The sequence below is a fragment of the Coloeus monedula genome, assembly GCF_965178545.1.
Source record: "Coloeus monedula genome assembly, chromosome: 2".
Taxonomy (NCBI): Eukaryota; Metazoa; Chordata; class Aves; order Passeriformes; family Corvidae; genus Coloeus; species Coloeus monedula.
Window position 1 is genome coordinate 45933910 of NC_138782.1, and position 18859 is coordinate 45952768.

General features: G+C 43.1%; 1 protein-coding gene across 3 annotated transcripts; it reads left to right on the forward strand.

The window, feature by feature from the left end:
* The first annotated feature begins 37 nt into the window (after positions 1-37).
* On the forward strand, positions 38-18859 carry TAF5L (TATA-box binding protein associated factor 5 like). 3 transcript variants are annotated; one of them, XM_082302987.1, is made up of 5 exons: positions 38-211; positions 4281-4425; positions 8979-9083; positions 10987-11711; positions 16842-18859. In XM_082302987.1, the coding sequence occupies exons 2-5, from the start codon at positions 4284-4286 to the stop codon at positions 17637-17639; spliced, it is 1770 nt and encodes a 589-aa protein (XP_082159113.1). In that variant the 5' UTR covers positions 38-211; positions 4281-4283; the 3' UTR covers positions 17640-18859. The 3 variants fall into 3 exon arrangements, with proteins under 3 accessions (XP_082159113.1, XP_082159115.1, XP_082159114.1); XM_082302989.1 differs by lacking the exon at positions 38-211 and adding an exon at positions 352-493; XM_082302988.1 differs by lacking the exon at positions 38-211 and adding an exon at positions 519-874.

The following is an 18859-nucleotide window of genomic DNA, read 5'->3' on the forward strand; positions in this document are numbered from 1 at the left end:
CCGGCGTGTGTCAGCCGGGCCATGGAGCGGCCGCCGCCGCCCGCCGGGCCCCGGGCAGCACCGGCCGCGCCACCGGCACCGGCCCGCAGGGGAGGCGGCAGCGGCGGCGCGCCCGCCGGCAGCTCCCGGCGCCGCTGGGCGCAGTGACAGCGCCCCCCGGCCGTGCCGGTCCCCGCCGCCTCCCGCCGCCTCCCGCCGCCTGCGATGCTCAGTGAGTGGGAACCGGCCCGGGGCCGCGGCCCGGGGCCCGCACGGGGGGGCGCGGGGGGCGGGGCCGGCGGCGGGAGCGGGGCCTGGGCGTTCCGCGGGCCGCCTCGTGGCGGAGGCCCGTAGGCCCGGCCCGGCCGGCGGCTCCCGGGAGGCCGGCGGGGGCACCTCGGGCACGGGCGCGGCCCTGGGGCAGCCCCGGCTGCGGACGGGGCCGGGCGCGTGCTCTGCGCCCGGAGGTCGCGGGGGGGGCCTCTGCTCGTGATATCCTTCTTTCCCCTGGAAAGTGCGTGGGTTTAATGAGCGTCTCCTTATCGCGCCATCTCTCTTCCCTTTTCTTTTTTTCCTCCTTTTTCTTTTCTTTTCCTTTTTTTTCTTTTTTTTTTTTTCTTTCTTTTTTTTTTTTTTTTTAAATATTGACAGGAGAAGGCTTTCACTTTCGCGTCCCTTCAGCGAGCGCCCTTCGGCCCGCGGAGCAGCAGCGGGACGGGCGTGGGGCCCCGCAGGACTCCCGGCCCCGGTGACCCCCGGCAGGGCCCAGACGCGAGCAGAGCCTGGTGCCGCGGCTCCGTTCGGCCCCGGAAGGGCTGGGTGGTGGAGCTGGGGCCGAGGTGGTGTGAAGTGGGCTGGAGGAAAGCGTGTCCCGCAAGTCCCGCAGAGGACATCGGTGAAGCACTGTTTGGCACCGCCTTGGGGCGGCGGGGGGGTCGGGGGGGAAACAGTGTGGAATTGGCGAAGCGTCATTCGTGGATGGTGAGCCAGATCTAGGTCCAAATGGAAATGGATTCATGCTGTTTTAAAATCACAGCTGTTCCCTCTCTGCCTCTTCACGTGAATGCCACTGCTCAGGCAAAAGCCTTCTCCGTAGTTCCTGCTATCCTATTTTCCTATTTTTGTACCACCACCATGCTCTCTAGGTCTCCAAGTCAGCTTGTCATGTTTACTTGCCTGTTTTTGTGAATTGCAGATGCTGCATGTGTGATATCCCTTGGCTCTGAGTTCATGGTTATCTTCATATCAGTTTATCCTCATCTCGTTTTTTCTGAAGTTTTGTAAATCTCAGATTATCCTAATGTCACAAAATTAAAAATTGGGATCTATTATTGTTGGTAGGCCCCAAATTTCACCTGTAGTGATAAAGGATAAAAGATTGGTTTTTTGCTGTCCACAACTGAGGCCTGAGACGGAGTTCTTATTAGAGAATATTCAAAAGATGCTTCTGTTTTATGCTTTTATTGGTTTGGGTGGTTTTTAAGATTGCTTGTTCTTAGTTCTCTGATGTTCACAGGTCTTTCCTCAGTCTGTTGCAAAGAAGAGACTGCTTTCCCAGTGTCAGAACCAGAATACAGTCTTTAAAAGCAGTGTTTCCAGTGCTAGTTTTTAAGCTCTTTTTAGTATGTCTGTACTGGGATTATTTCAAGGCTGTGGAATCTGCCTAAACCTGTACCTGAAATGTAGCATAGGTGGGAAATTAATTTTCTTGGCCCATTGCTTAGTTCACAACTAATTTCTAGCTTTTCTAGGAAGGAGGAACTTGCAATGTGTTATTAGCCTCTGCTCTGTCTTTTTTTTTCAGTGGTTTTGATTCTTTAAAAAAAATTACTTGAACCTTTTTTCAGTGCTCCAGTTTGCAGCACTGCAGAAGATGCTGCACTGTAGCTCTGCAAACTCACAACGTGATCTTTCCTCTCTCTTTCCTTGTGTATTTTGCTTATCAGTAAAATTAGTTAATGGCATTAGTATTTATTGTTCTCTTTCGCTGTTTGAGAAGAATGAAACAGCTGGGACTTCTGAACAATTGTTTCAAGCTTTATGCATTTCATGGACAGGGAACTATATGCTTCCGGTTTGTTTCATATTTTGGAGTTAATCTTCAGTTATAAAAGCTAGAGTCTTAAAATTGATTGAAAGTTAAAAACGGCAGGCTTGTCTTTTTATACCTTTAAATTCTGCATCATTGACCTGTTGTGCATTGGCTTAGCTTGAACCCAGCTGAAGGCATTTTGGCAGGCCATCCTTATGTTTATTTTATTATATACTCTAATTTTGATTAAGGGCTCAATAAAGAATATTTGTAGGAATGTTGGTTTTGCTCTTGCAGCTTTTGTGAATGCTTTTCCTGCCTTGGTGACACTATTCTTTGTAATGCTGAGTGTGAAGTATAAAGGCAAAAGTGGAGGAAGAAGCAAACAGCTGAAATTAGAGTATGGGTGACAGTGTGTCTGATGCCAATGGGTGTTTCTTGGTGAAGACGTATTCCCTTAAGGTAGTTCCTGTTGTGTTACCTGGCAGCAGGGAAAAAAAATCTCCTTGAGATACTGCTGGTAACATCACCTACTGTGACTGCAGGGGGGAATATAGAGGGGAGCAAGATTGCGTAAATGCCTGTGGACCTGGGCAATCACTTGCACATGAGTCCATGCTGCTGGCTGAAATGCAGAATGGTAACCATACATTGTGAAGCTTACTTAAAAGTGTTTTTAGGAGGGTGCTAAGTTGCTGATCCATCCTTGTGTCCACTCTTCTTTGTTGTCTTCATTAGAGTTCTGTCTTTCCTACAGTTTTGTGCAGCAGAAGTGTTACATTTGAGACAGTGTAAGTCTTAGATATAATTTCTTTAATTGCAGGGAAGATGAAAAGGAAGTTTGCTTTTGGAGTGAAAAAAGGTGTGGTTGAAATCTGGAAATGCTTTGAAAACTCCCACCTGTTGATGCCCCTTCCCTACCCTCAAAAGTTACTTAACCTGTGGTAGCAAATGGGAATCTTTCTAAGGTTTCACCCAAGCATGTGGGTTTGCAGTTCCACGTATCTGTTGAAAGTGAACTCTTGCTGAAACCTTGCATCCTCATCCACTTGTACCTAACTTCACAGAAGGGTTACTGTTCTAACAAGTGGAATAAGCACTAAAGTGTACATGGGTATTAGAAAAGACTCATTGTTACAATATTTTTAAAGCTGTCCTTACAGTAGAAATAATGGTGCTTAAAAGGGGAGGAAGAGCATCCTTGTCTCTCTGAGAAGTTGTGTTTCATTAGATTTAGGTGCTCACACCAGGAAGCACTAACACTCAGGAAACATTCATGTCATTGGTAGTGGAGCTGTAAGGTGTTGAACTGTCTCGAGGCAGGCTTTACCTAGTATTGTTATAGGAAGAAAAACCCCTGTGGCTTTATTTAAAGGCTTTTAGGTTATCTAAACTTTGTGTAAAATTGATGGCTATTGTGAAGGGTTGGTGCAGTCAGTGACTCTCCAAATAGCAAGGGAGCTATTGCATTCATCTTACTGAGGTTCCTCTATTACAAGCCAGGAGCTAAAGGTAGCCTTGGGCTCATTCTGTTTTTGAGGTACTACCAAGTGGTATTTGTGAGGATGGCTTCCTAAATGTATATTAAAAAACCTTCAAAGGATTATTTTTGTTTCAAACTTTTGTAGGAGGGAAGCCTGGATAGATCGAGGCAGGTGACAAAGACAGAAGGCTCTGCTTTTAATTTCCCTCTTTTTTTCTTGGGGACCTATCTGAGTGAAGTGCCAGAAGTCTGGCTCTAGCCTTTAAGTTCAGCCAATAAGCTACTGCTTCTTGGACTCCCCATATAGATTTGCTATATAAAAGCACTATGTTTCCAAAATTTCCTTCTTTGTATGTTAATTTCTCATTCCACTGAATCTTCTGGAGTTTTATTTTGTTGGTTGGTCAAGCAGAGGAACCAGAAAATGACTGAAGATTACTCAAACTGCTGCTGTAAAAAGACAAGGAGGAGAGACATTCCCGTTTTATAAGCTGTTTTTAACAAAAATGCTTCAGCTCACCATTGCACTTTTAGTCCAGAATCCTCAAAACTAGTTTTGATTCCTCTGTAAAATTAGTAGAATTAGGCAGCAAAATATCTTCAGGGGTCTACAAAATGTCTAGTTAGGCCATACCACCAAGAGGCAAATCCCTGAAGGTTCTGTTTCATACTTCAGCAACAAAAATATGGAGCTGTTTGATTTCTATTGGCATTATTGCAGCTACAGTGTAAGTTGATCTTAGCTTACCCTGTAAGAGCCTTATCACCTCTTTCTTTTCTTTTGAGGTCATGAAACGCGTACGCACAGAACAGATTCAGATGGCAGTGTCCTGCTACCTCAAGCGCCGTCAGTATGTGGACTCGGAAGGTCCCCTAAAACAAGGGCTGAGGCTGTGTCAGACTGCTGAAGAGATGGCAGCTAATCTCACAGGTAATCCTGATGTATTTTCCATGACTGCTTCTTGGCAGAGTTGTAAGCATGTATGTTGGCAGCTATATGAATTTGTCTGCACATATGGACATTTCTTGTTTTGAAATAAATCTCTCACTGTTAAGTTGGCATGAATTATGAACTTTTGAAGAATGAAAATGTGGGTGAAAGTGTAACAAGGTGACATTCAGTGGAACATCAGGCTGAAACACCATGTCAGGGTAGTGGAAAATACATATGTTGTATCCCAAATAACATGAAGTCTGGTGAGTAGTGGGGCTTTGGAATGGAGGTGAGAACAACCTAGATGAGGAAGGAAGTAGAAGCAATTCTGTTGTACCTTTGTGCTCTAGCAGAGTTATATCATGTGAAATTAAGGCTGTGTCTTTTTCTGGCCTAGTCAGCTTTGTAGTTGTGAAAAGCCTTCTCTGTCACTTGGGGGAAAAAACCCAAAACCTTCAGTGGATGAGACAAGGCATGCAGGGAAATAAACTTTCTTTTCTTTCTTAGAGATGTTTGAATCCTGCCACACTGCTTGCTTTCCAAATTGTGTCTGTGACAGTCTTCATTGTAATTATTACTTTTATTTTAACAAACTATGCTGTTGCTTGAGTGTGTACAAGTATTAGAAGGATGAAAGTTATGCAGATGTTATAGAGATTAAATTCACTTGTAAAAGTAATAGAAAATACTGGGCTGACCTTTTGGATAAAAAAGCAAGGAGAAATTTTTTTCTGTTAATGAAACTGCTTAGATTATGACAGTATCCCAGGCAAAGTGGAATGGTGGAGATCTTAGTTACTTGTAATACGACTTGATTTGATAAAATATTAGTAGCTGTATAACTGTGTTTGTGGCTAGATAAGACTGGATGCAGGAACAGCTTTTTCCACCTTTAGAGTATTTTACCATAGTTAACAATCCAAAGATGAGTGACTTGTGGGTGTATGTCCAGGGGGACTCCCTCAGTGGCCTGGAGGAAACTGGACAATATTTCATTATTAGAAGTAACTTAATGTCTTAGTAGTGCTTTTAATTCCCTCACTTTTTTCAGCCTATCTATCAGAAGTTTATTGCAATCCCTGAAAAATACTGGGGAAGATGGTAAAAAAATGAAACCAAAGTAAAATACTGAATTGTTTTTCAATGGGAGATTTTATGTGAGAAGTGGGTAGAAAGGTCAGAATGTGCTCAGCATGTGATACCAGCCATATGAGGAGGTCACCGAAGTGTCTTAAGTAGTGGAGATGGACTGGGTTACACGTGCATGTGGCCTCATGCAGAAAAAAAATATTTCATTAAAGAGTGTGAATGAGTGTGTGATTGGGTTTTGTCTTTTTTACTATCTTCCATCAAACGTTATTACTAAATTTCATATTAGTCTGTATCCTCTTGCCAGTGCACGTGTTTAGTGGATGGTGATTCAGAATTCAGTCATCAGTTTTCATTAGAACTGAAAATGGTCTGCTCTCATGTGTTCAGCTTCTTACTACTTCTTGTCAAGCATGCTTGCAGTGGGCTGTCAATGAGCGTGCTGCAGTTCCATCAATGAGTGTTGGAAAAGCAAACCCGAGCTTGTTATTTAATCTGACAACAGGTGCTGAAAATACTTTCTGCTGCAGTCATCTCAGTTTTGTGAACTGAATAAAAACTGAGCAGATTGTAAAGCCTGCATAGCTTTATTTTGGGGAAAATTATCAACATGTTTTTCTGGAGATGTTTTTGCTTTTTCCTTAGGAAAGCTCACCTTGTTTTTTCTGTTCAGTGCTTTTGTTTGACTTTTAAATTAGCTAGCCTGTGTGAATGGGAGACTTGGAGCAGATCTTGGAAGATGATCTGGTCTAGCCTTTTCTCTGGGAGAGGGAGCCCAGATGAGATTATCTAGGATGCTGTCTGATTACATCTGCAGTAAAATACAGCACAGAGCTTCCTTGTGAAAGAATAATATCTGAGGACAGAATGACTGGCTAAGGAACAGGTTCTTCTAATTCTGCCCATAGCACTCTTAGCACATATGACATACAACTATCTGAAATAATGTCAAATTGTACATCATCACGGTCACGTAAAAGAGGAATCAGTTGCTGTTATACAACATTTACAGCAGCCCCGCATTTGTTAGCTGGAAGCAATTCTGCTGGTAGCCAACACACAAGACCAGGAGGGTACTGTCCATATCCCTGAGTTAGGAGCGAGTTCCTTTGAATTTCCTATCAGGTTGCATAGCTGGCCACACTTATTGGATATGAAGGAGCAGATATTTCCAGTAGATGTTCTTATGACCACTGGGGAAGGTAGAAAAGAAACTGTGGTAGGTTTATTAATGTACGAGGATATAGCAAGTGTTTTATTTCTACCGGATGGAAAATGTGCATGAAATTTTACTGTTGTTTTGGAATCAGTTGACTTCTTGATCCTCTTTGCAGTTCTCATAAGTTTTGGGAAGGCAAAGAATTAGAATTTGTCACAACTGTCTGGTATGTAGGGTTCATTTACCATTCCCTGGACGGGAATGAGCTCTAGCATCACTGTGGAAAGAATAGGCCATAATGGTTGCCCCGTCAGACTGTTTCAGGACAGGTGGACAAAAATGATACTCCACTTTCTGAAGCACGAAGTACACCTTTGGAATTAAGTTGCTTATGCAGAGAAAGTTGTGGCATAGAGGAAACATTTCACAAAGCCCAGGCCACTGAGTTGTGCTTGCATAGCATGAGCAAGGTGGCAAGCCATTCCCATTCCTGCAGAAATGAGGCCACCAGATCTGTGTGAAGAGTTGACTGTTACATGTAATCCTGTGCCAGCATAAGAGACAGGCCCTCACATTTCTGTATTGCTTTGCTTTTACAATGAGTTGTATGGGTGACATTGGAAACTGTCACTAAGTATTCTTGAGTTACTACATGTATATATGTGCAGTTTACTTTCTCATGCTGAATATTGATTATATTAAATTTTACATCCAAATTGCAGAGCTTTTTACTTCAGCTGTTGAGTAGTACCAGTATGTAAGTCTGGAGTTCTTACTGGAGAAACTTACTGAGTTTCTGAAGCAGCCAGGCTGTAGAAAGCTCAGTATAGCTGTGCCTTTCAGCAAGTTATATTTGTTTATATCTAAACTTATTTAAGATGATATCATATTGGTGTTGGAATCTGGTTTTGGTTTTTTTTCCCCAAGAAGGGATGATGAGCACAGCCCATCTCTCTGTTTCAAAAGCTGAATTCAGCTTGCCAGACTTACCTCCTGTATTTACATAAGCTGAAGGAAGGTAGACCTTTGTCTTACCAGAGAGAGAGAGGAGTGGGGGAAGAAGTAGTGACAGGCTGCCTGTGTACCATGTGCTGATCTCTTTCTAATTAGAGGCATTGAGATGAGCTGGAGGCTGGCCTATCTCTCTTTAGCATGTGAACATTTGATAATGTTGTTTATAGACTTCCAGGGCTGTCAGACTGGTGCCTCTCTGCATGAGCCAAAAGCCCCCCCAGTGAATCAGCAGTAGAAAGGCAGAGGATGGAAAGTGATGCAGGGCAAGGGAGACTTAAATAAATTGAAGTGAAAGTAATAAAAATAGGGGGGTTGGAGGTGACAAGAGTTACAAATTGAAAAAAAATAATAGGAAAGGAAAATAGTGAAACTCCTTGCCCTCTTGTGCTCTATTTGGAACAGCAGAATGTGTGTTTCTAATCACTTGTATTTCCACGTGCTTGGGGTATGTTGATGCATGTCTGTAAAGTTGCACAAAGTCCCCTGCGGATTCCAGGCCATTAGCAGAAAAGCAAAGGTTTGGTGCCATAGAAGGAGAAGCCAATTCCCTTTCTAAACAGTTCAGAACCACTTTTACCAGAGTCTGGTTCTGAAAAACAGTTTGACACAGTCTGAGAAGACTGTAACAACTGGGTTTGTGGTCAGTTGCCAGCTACCCCTTAACCTAAAATGCTCAGGGAGAAGGGCACATTTTAGTGAAAAACTGCTAAATGTTTGCTTAGAGATTCAGTGCTTTCTCCACCACCTCTGTGAGACTTAGTAAATTATAATGATTATAATTTTTTGTAATTTATAGTGACTGGGATGAGAAATTTGAGAATCTGAAGTAATGTGACTGTAGATTTGTTTATGATGGTTGGTAGGACTCACCGAAAAAGAAACTATATTTTGGGGAAAGTTGTGTATTGCTTTCTTTATCTTTTCTGTGTGTAAAGTTGTAAAACCACAGTTGTAAAACTTTTAAGGGGTCTGTGATGGTGTTACTCTGAATTTCTTGGGAACTTAAGGTTGCGTTTGAAAACTTCAAAATGAGTTCTGGGTGGAGCAGGTGAGTTGCTGAGATTTTTAGGATGGGTTTTGGCTCTCAGTGTATTTTCTCATTCATGATCTGTCTAGGTGGTTAATGCCACATTTAGATGCTTTGGACTACGTTATACCTGGATGGTTTGAAAGATTAAATGTCATCTGAGTGGCTGCATACTCTGGATTTTATGAGCAGGTTTGTTTTCAGACACACATGTAGAAATCCTTAAATCCCCATGTAATTTTTGCTTCTTCTATTTCACAGTCCAATCTGAGTCTGGTTGTGCCAACGTTGTGTCTGCAGCTCCCTGCCTGGCAGAGCCACAGCAATATGAAGTACAGTTTGGACGATTACGCAATTTTCTGACAGGTAAATATCAGGAAGCAGGGAAGAAGTAGCTGAGTTTTGGTTTTGTTATTTCAGTGAGTAAAGGGCCATATAATAAAATGCAAAATCATGTCTCTAACAATCTTTTGATTTCTAGTTTTGAGATTTCAGTTAAAATAGAAATATTTAATTTTTCTTTTTTTGGTTGTTGTCTGTGCTGAATAGCTTTGAATTTTGTAGATGGCTGACTGTCTTTTCTTGCTCAAGCATTTGGCCTTTGTAGATATTCTAGACAACGTATTTACACAGGACAGGAGTAACTTCACTAATTAGTCTCTTGTTCAACCACCTGCTCAACGTGGGGCAAGGTGGGTGTTTGATCAGGTTGCTCATAGCCTTTTCCAGTCAGGTTTGGAAAATCAAAGACTCTGGAGATTGCTGTGCATCTCTGGGACCCTGCTGCAATTCAGTGAGAATTTTCCTTGCAACAACTTGCCTGAGCACCTCTGAGAGGAGGCTGGCTCCTTTTCCAGTCTAATATCTTGCTGGGTACTGAATGCAAGCAGTTGAATACCCCCTTTATTCTTCAGGCTAGGTGGACCCAGCCCTGTAACATCTTTGTATGTTCCTAGGGAACATTTTCTTTGTTCATGTTTCTGCCAACTTCCCTTCTCTTCCTTTTGTCCCCTACTGCAAAGTAAGGTCCTTCTTCTTGTTGCATTTTTGGACTAGTGCACCTGGAGAAAAAGGAGACCTGCTGACTGCTTAGAGCTTTTGCTACATTCAGACCACTGTTTTCACTGGCTTTGGCCCAGTTTCAGTGGGAGAGGAAGGAGAGTGATGCTTAAGTATTCAAATAGTATGTATACACTGCACACCACACATACTCTGTAGTTACTCCTGTAGAAATGAGAGAGAGGCACAGTATGGACTAGCGGAAGTCTGGAAGAGTGCTCAGCACAAAGGAAAAATAACCTAATGGAAAAGGAGAAAAGGGACTATGCATTGATGAGTGACAGGAGGGAAGAGAATGTTGAAAAGCAGCAATGCCTTTTGCATTTTGAAGATCAGCAGTGCCCATTTGTTTTCCAGTAATTTGGACCATTTGGTCCTGTGGTAATAACTCATTGTGGCCCTGTTTGTTGCCATAGTATTCTGCAGGGCTCCACTCCTCACAGTTCCCTGCAGCTGGCAAACAGCCCCAGAGAAGCTGGGGAAGGAGGGGTGGAGCTGTTGCACAGATCAGCCTCTGCAAGGTACAGCACAGCCTAATCAGGGTTTGTTACACTGTGTACTAGGAATTACTGCTGGGATTTGCCTTGGCAGAGAGAGAAAAGCATGTACATGAGCAGGCACAGAAATAGTAAAACAAGAGCACAGCATATTGCAGTACATTTTGGAAACTGTAGCTTCCTTTCCCCTGAAGACAAATCAGTTCCATCCAAAGCACCACACGCACATTTTACTGATGCTGAGAGAAAAAAAGCCACCACAGCTCAGGCCTAGACAAGCTAGGTAAACAATTTTGACTTAAAACACTTAAATACTATTTTAAATATAGTGAATAATTTTAAAGTTCATTTATCACGATAAACAAAGGGCACACTTTTTCTTTTGAAATAAGTGGGGAAAATTCAACTATCATGTATTTTATGAGGTGGTATATTATTAGCTGTCCCACACCTGAAAATGGTTTTGAAATCGCTGTATTTTATTTTGGCAAGGTACCTCACTGATGTGGCAATCTCTCTTCAGGTCTGCAATACGTACTGTACCTCCTTAAGGTGACAAAGAGGTTCACGTAGATGTGCCAACAAAAGTCTCCTTTTGCTTGCTCTCTCATGTCGCTGTCAAGGCTTTTTCAGTAGTTGTCCTTGCTCTGTTTTATTCCCAGTAGAGAGTGGATTGAGAAGTCATTCCAAGTTTTTTGTTGTTTTTTATATAGATTCAGATTCTCAGCACAGCCATGAAGTGATGCCTCTTCTGTATCCCCTCTTCGTCTACCTCCATCTGAACATGGTCCAGAATGGCCTAAAAAGCACAGTGGACAGTTTTTACAGCCGCTTCCATGGCATGTTCTTGCAGAATGCCAGCCAGAAGGATATCATTGAACAGTTGCAGACTACCATGACTATTCAAGATATCCTGTCCAACTTGAAGCTCCGGGCTTTTCTGGACAACAAGTACGTCATTCGCCTTCAAGAGGACAGCTACAACTACCTTCTTCGCTACCTCCAAAGTGACAACAACAACGCCCTGTGCAAAGTCCTGACCTTGCACATTCACCTGGATGTGCAGCCTGCCAAGAGGACTGACTACCAGCTCTATGCTGGTGGGAGCTCCTCACGCAACGAGAGCAATGGCCTGGAGCCCAGCGACATGCCGGCTTCCATTCTGCAGAACGAGGCAGCGCTGGATTTACTGCAGGACAGCATTAAACGTGTCAAGGACGGGCCCCCTTCCTTAACCACCATCTGTTTCTATGCCTTCTATAACACGGAGCAGTTGCTGAACACTGCAGAAATTTCACCAAATAGCAAGCTGCTCGCTGCTGGGTTCGATAATTCATGTGTGAAGCTGTGGAGCCTGCGCTCCAGGAAATTGAAATCTGAGCCCCACCTTGTTGATGTATCCCGCATCCGTTTGGCTTGTGACATCCTGGATGAGGAGGTCTGGATACCCTTTTTTTTCTCCCTTTCTCCCCCTTCTGCTGACCTGTTTTGAACATGAATTGTTGAGGATCTAGTAATGTCTTGGGGAACTGTGAGGCTGTTTGACAACCTGTGTGCCTTGATGGTCAGATTTTATAACCTGCTTTCCTCCTTGTTCTTCCCTGCAGTGGTAGTAAATGCTGCATTGAGGTGCAATGAGTTTGTGCTCGGGTCATAGTTTGTTAGTCCTAGGTGCTGGTCCCCCCTCCTTCAGCTGTCCTTGAACAGATGCCAGATGCCTTGAACACGCAGCCCAGTAAGGGCAGGTGACTAGAGTAGGCTCCCTTCCCTGAGGAACATGGAGCCTTCTTCGGGATGGGAAGATGAAACAAGGAGATACGGGCAGTAAAACGCAGTGCCAAATGAAAACTAGAAGGAAAGTAGCTCAGAATAACCAGGCATAAGGGTGGAGATGGAGAGAAGGGCAGAGACACAGGAAGAGGAAAATACAGACAAAGTAAGGAAACAGCTAAAGAAGTCTGATCAGATGCCTACATGCAAAACTGTATTTCAGGCATCACCTTCATTTACCAGAGGTAAAGAGTTAGGGAAAAATTATGCAAAATGTCTCTTAAGGAATCTGAAGTGTAGAAATTTCAGAGGCTTTCTACTCTGGAGCGGTGGAGACAAGGACAGGGAGGGATGTGTGTACCTTCAGTTCACATGCAAGGCTAGATGGCATCTTCTACGTGACCTTTATTTTTCTTGGGGTTTTTGGTTTTTTTGGGTTTTTTTTGTTTTTGTTTTTTTTTTTGCTTTCTAGTCATGCCTTTCCTCTCCACCCAACTGGCCAAGTAGCAGCTTATATCTGGTTAGAGATCAAAATTTGTGACTCTTTCATTGTTTAATCACTCTTCTCCTAAAAAAACCCAAACTGATTTGTTCTTGTTTAGCAGGAGAGACATCGTTTTTTCTTCTAAAAAATACTTAGTGGCAAGGTTCTATTTATTTTGGAAGAGTGCTGAGAGCTTGGTGTATTCAGGGATCTGTGGTTAGGGTTTGCTTTGTTAAACAGCTTGAGAAAAGAGGCAGGCATCAAGGTGAGACAGCACAGCAGTATGTTCACTGCTTCCTGGGTTAACCCTTTTTGCAGAGTGAGCAGGTAAGTGGGTCAAACTAGCCCAAAATGGAGCTATGGACTTGATTTCATTATAAACTGCATGAGTTCATAGGGCATGTGACTCTGTACTGCCCATCATGGAAGCCCAATGTCAGTAACCTGCAACAGAGGAGAATTTGTTTAGTAAATCAGCAGGTCACCTTCTTTGGTTCTGGACTGTGGAAAAGTGAGATATTGCCAGGTTATCAGGAGTGTGTTTATTAGGTTTCTCTGGCATGTGGTCATAGACTTGCATGTTGTGCATGTATTAGGAGACAGCCATGGAATCTTGAATGCGAATGGCTTTGGTGGCTGTTTGATGTTTTGTGTACCTTGCAGTTTTTGTGCACAGGTCTAAAGCCAGAACTGGTCAAAAACCAGCATAGATCAAAGTCCTCATTGCCCTGAATAATTTCCACCACTGACAAAACAGTGACCTGAGCAGGAGGTCAGTGTTGAAGGAGGATACCAATACCAGTCTGAACACACTGTTGGTTACCAAATGCAAATGAAAGCCCCTTGAATACAAGGAAATAAGTTCACTTATCTGGGAGCCCTAAGTGGAAATACACAGATACCCACAGAGTTGCAGGTGGGAACAGACCAGCACTTGCTTTGGTGCCATGGGAGAGGAAGCCAAAGATACCAAGACCAAAACAGACTACCTTGACTGGGCTGCAGCTCAGTGTGAGCAGGGGCTGTATTTCAGACTGTCACTGCAGTCTGATCAGTAGCAATTCACAGGGATAAAGCTGATAAAAACTTTATGACAAAGAACAAAAAATTCTTAATATGCTTTGACATTACTTCTGTGAGTTCTGTAGAATAACTTGTGAGGATGTTAAAATTTGATTTGGTTGATTTCTGTATTGTATAGTTAGTTTTGGATAATGTATTTAAATAGTAATGTATTAAATAAGTAGTCTTCAGCCTGGTTTTTGATTTTCTGCAAGGAAACATCCTTCTTTTTATGAAGTTATAAAGGTCTAAAATCATGCTAGTTTCAGTTGCTGTTGTTCAGGGTGGCACTAAAGCTACTCTGTTGAGTTTATTAATTCTTCTTGTGAGGGGGTGTGTGAGTGTGTGTATATGTATATATATATATATATATATATATATATGAGATTGAGACTTAGAAAATGTGTTAGAACAACTTCTTTTTCCTAGTCCATGTGAAGCCTTTGTGTCACTAAGGTCAAAATCATCTTCTAGGTCTAGTTTTAGTGAATTTTGCTCAGTGTGATGCTGCAGTGTACTTCACTAGTGTAGCCTTGCTTATTGCAAATAAGAGAGGCTTACTATTTTGGGATACAGTAATTCTGTTTTCTTTATAGTAGTGTCTCACAAGTGCCACTTTATAGTCTCTCTTACTTTGGGTCCAGTATAAAAATGGAGTTCTGTAGCTGTACAAACGGATGTATTGTCTGTCTCTGCAATTTTGCCATGCTCATCGCTGGTACTCCATAAATTAACATCAGAAAATAGTGCTCTGTTCAAGCCACAATAGTGCCAGCCTTTAAATCCTGTGAAGACTTAAGTACTGACCCCATTTAGCTCTGCTTCTAAGGTTCTGCTTTTAAGTGGCAGTGGTCCTTCAAGTGGTAATGAGTGAGGATGATGCTGACACTTTGTTTGATGGCAGATGGGAGGGAATTCCGGAAGGAGCACTAAGAAATGTCCTGCGAAGAGAGCCATCCTTCCTCATCTTTCCCTGCTAGGGAATCTCTACTGTAGGCAAAAGAGATCTTCCCTTTTGACATCTTAAGAGCACTGCAGGATGAAAGAGATGATGACAACCAGGAAAACCTGTTACTGGTTAGGGAAAAAAAAAAAGATGTGAGACTTTGTTTTGTTTTTCTTTGAGACTATCATTGTTGCTTTTTGAGGCTTGGTGGCTGCACTTGCAGCTGCCTCCTTAATCTGGTCAGCAGACTAACTTGGATAGGGAGGAAACTGAAAAATGTAGTGACTCAGAAGCATTATAGATACACTGTTTTCAGTAAGCTATGAGAGGAGCATGCAGTTGTGGTAAATGGGTGTCAAACAAGTCGAAGATAAGATTTGCTCCCTGTGACCATATGGGAGTGTAGGTTTCAGTGCTGCAGAAGGCATTGTCAAATCTGCTGGTACTGTAAAACAAGGAAGGCAGAGGAGGTCCTTGCAGACAGCCCATGTAGCCTTGTATTTGAATGCATGAAGTTGAGTACCTGGACTTGCAAAATTTGCAGAAACTGTAGTACAATACTGGTAGCTTGAAGGGGCTTCCACTGGTAACTTGTCAGGAATCTTATGGTCATAATTAAATAGCATAAAATGCTGCAGGTATCAGCCATTCCCCTTTAATGTGGTAACACAGCCTAGAGATGCTGTGGATTCCAGTAAGCCATGCTCTATCTGAGGTAGAAAAGCAATTTGAATAAGAATGGGGTTTTGCATGCCAGAGCCTGCAGTTTCTCTCTGCCTCACCTCCATAGCAGAGATGAAGTTGGCTTCCAGCCGCATCATAAAGCTCCCATGGGCACTGACTACTCTGAAGAGACGCAGCACTGCTAAATATGGCTGGCTGCCTACCACATAACATGCTGTTGAGATGAAGAAAGGCAAGGAGATAGCCAAGTCAGAGTTTGCTCACCTCCAGCGTGAATTTGAACTACTAGAGGAGAAGCACTTTCAGGGCTATTGCTAAGTCTGAAGCCAAACTGTCTGTGGGTCCTGAGGTCAGGGGGGTGGAAGATACAGAGCTGCTTTCAACACACCAACTTCTGCTGGTCTGACTTCTGCTGATTGGCAGCAGTCCAGCAGCCCTGGGGAACTGGGTTTCCTCTCCGGGCAGGAAGTGCTCCTTCTGCAGGAAATGGGCCAGTTCAAGATGATAAATGTTAAAGGGGCTGCTCACAAACAAAAGGATGTTGTGTTGAATTTGATGTGCTGAATGGGTGTTACTGATTCAGTACTGAGGAAGAGTGTCTGCCTGACAGCCCTGAGGAAAGGTGGTCTCAAGTTACTACACAAGTGCACCCCAAGACAGGGTTATCTTGCACTGTCAGTGAGACCCCATCTTGTCAGGCAAGGACACTTCTGAGATCTGTTGAAATCTGTGCAGTCTGTATTTCAAGTGTCAAGGGCTGCTACCTGAGTAGGCTTTTAGAGACTCTTACCTTCCATTGGGAGATTGCTTTAGCACAGCTCACTGAATAGTCTTTAAACACAAAAGCCTTTACTTGTTGACTGTCTGCCCTGGTACTTGAATTGGAGAATAACAGGATTGAAAGGTTTCCAGTTCCATCATTTTTGTGATTATTCATCTTCTCCTATGCCAAAATAGATACATTGACCTAAATAAGCTGCATACAGTTGCTGTTCTTGAAGGGTGAGGATGTGAAAGCATCCTGATGGAGCTTGCAGGGAGAAATAGATGTTAGAGCCTTGCTGGGTTTGTGTTTATGTGTGGGGTTAAGAAAGAATGTTAAGCAGACAGCTTGTCAAATACGCTTTTTCTTTCCATCTGCCTTTTATTTTAGACATCTGTGATTGTTTCCCTCTACTGTGAGATTCACTTCCAACAATGACCACACAAAAAGAGTAGATGCCAAGATCTGTTTTCAACATCTTAGCCAAGTGGTTTTAGTACAGTGTGGATAGGGGATATGCATATTTTTTTAGCAAAAGGAAAAATGTCATTAAATATTTTTTCCCCTCTTTGCCTGCAGTCTCAGGTTAAGATGCCTTCTGGATTGAGCATAAGGCTACCAAAAATAGTGATAATACCTTTATAGAAAGTCTTATCTCACCATTTCTTTCCGTATTCACTTAGAGCAAATGCACCAGCAATGTTTATGTCTCAGAGTTGTACAAAATGTGCCACATCTAAAGTAAATAATCTAAGTCCTTCTGTATTAACACCCTCCCATTTTCCTTGTGGAGATTCTTATATTTGTTGAATGGATAAACATGCTTCCTTCCTTGTTTCTTTCTCCTCTTCATGACCAGGAGGAAGAGGATGACAACACAGGCACAGAAATGAAGATCCTGAGAGGACACTGTGGACCTGTGTATAGCACGAGGTTTCTTTCAGACAGTTCAGGACTCTTATCTTGTTCTGAGGACATGTCCATCAGATACTGGGACCTCGGAAGTTTTACAAACACTGTGTTGTACCAAGGACATGCCTATCCTGTCTGGGATTTGGATATTAGCCCCTGCAGCCTGTATTTTGCCAGCGGTTCCCACGATCGCACTGCAAGGCTCTGGTCGTTTGATCGGACGTATCCGCTGCGAATATATGCAGGCCATTTGGCAGACGTGGACTGTGTCAAGTTCCACCCCAATTCCAACTACTTAGCAACGGGCTCCACAGACAAAACCGTGCGCCTGTGGAGCACTCAACAGGGCAACTCCGTGCGGCTTTTCACCGGCCACCGGGGCCCTGTGCTGGCGCTCGCGTTTTCTCCCAACGGGAAGTACCTGGCATCGGCAGGTGAAGACCAGCGGCTGAAGCTGTGGGACTTGGCATCAGGAACTCTTTACAAAGAACTGAGGGGGCACACGGACAACATAACCAGCCTTACTTTTAGCCCTGACAGTAGTTTAATTGCTTCAGCGTCGATGGACAATTCAGTTCGGGTCTGGGACATTCGGAACACTTACTGCAACGCCCCTGCGGATGGGTCTTCCAGTGAACTGGTTGGTGTATATACCGGACAGATGAATAATGTACTAAGCGTACAGTTTATGGCCTGTAATCTTCTTCTAGTGACTGGAATTGCACAAGAAAATCAGGAACATTAATTTTGCTTTTTGTCTTAGGGAAGTGGGTGGGTGTCTTGAATGCCAGAGTCCATTGCAAGCTGAGATTACTGACTGTGAAACACTTTTCTTCCTCTGCCCCCTTGAAAGGCATGTTCAGAGTGATGCAAATGCTTTAAGATGTCACAAAAATGCCTGTATTGTTGAACAGAATAAGGAAAAAAAGGAGGAGTGATGAAAATACATATACATTCTAATTTTGTACTTGTAGGAATGGGAAAAAGGGGAGTAAATCCAGTAGCTTGGGGAAACTGAAAGCCTGGCCCAGATAAGTGAAACTGCCAACCAGATAAGCTGCTGACCTGCACTTAGATATCCTTCATTGATTGATGGGCACATCTTACCTACTGTTAATTCGGCTTGAGTGTGTGGAGAACTACTGGCTCAGTGGTTTTTGTTTTGTTTTGCTTTTATTTTCCTGGTATTGCAGAGGACCAGCATTTTTAAGACCCTTTTATTAAAAGAACATTGTGTATTTCCTACAGTGATAGTGGTCCTAAATATTTCAGCTCCCTATAGCACTTCTGGAATATTTTGGGCTAAATAAGTAGAAAATACCCTTGTTCTTTTTTAGTAAGGGGATGGAAATCTGACCTCAGTTGGGGCCCATCTCTGCATTGTTGTTTGGGTTTGGTTCCTGGTACTAGCTGTGATTATGTGTATTTATGTTCCATTAATTAGGAAATTTTCTGACTCTGGTTGCACTGTGTTTTGAGGATGGGAGGACAGTGGGGACAGATTGGTGGCTTTGGGGTAATGAGCGACTTGCCCTGTCTGGGGGGAGGGCACCCTAGAACAGAAGCGGCTAAGTTAGGACTCCTGATGGAAACAGGGCATGTCAACCCACCACTGCACCTCACAGAAATATTTCCCTAAATGGAAGTTGGCAGTCTAGGGAGAGGGGGATGAGAAGAGACACACAAAAGTGACATGGGAAAAAAATAGTATTACTAAATTATTGTGTGTACACAGAGGCAGCTCTGCCAGTGTTGGATTTTTCTCAAATGTTGCAATACCGGTTTCATGAACACTTTGTGAGATAAATCATCAGCATTTACAAGGATCTGCGGAAAAAGCACGTTCTAGTTTGTCATTTGGAGAGATTAAATATTTCTGCTTTCTGGAAAGAGTTATTTTGTATTTTGTTTTCTATTAAAAGCATTTAGTTTAAAAAGAAAAATAAAAGTTGTTTGGTCCCTTTC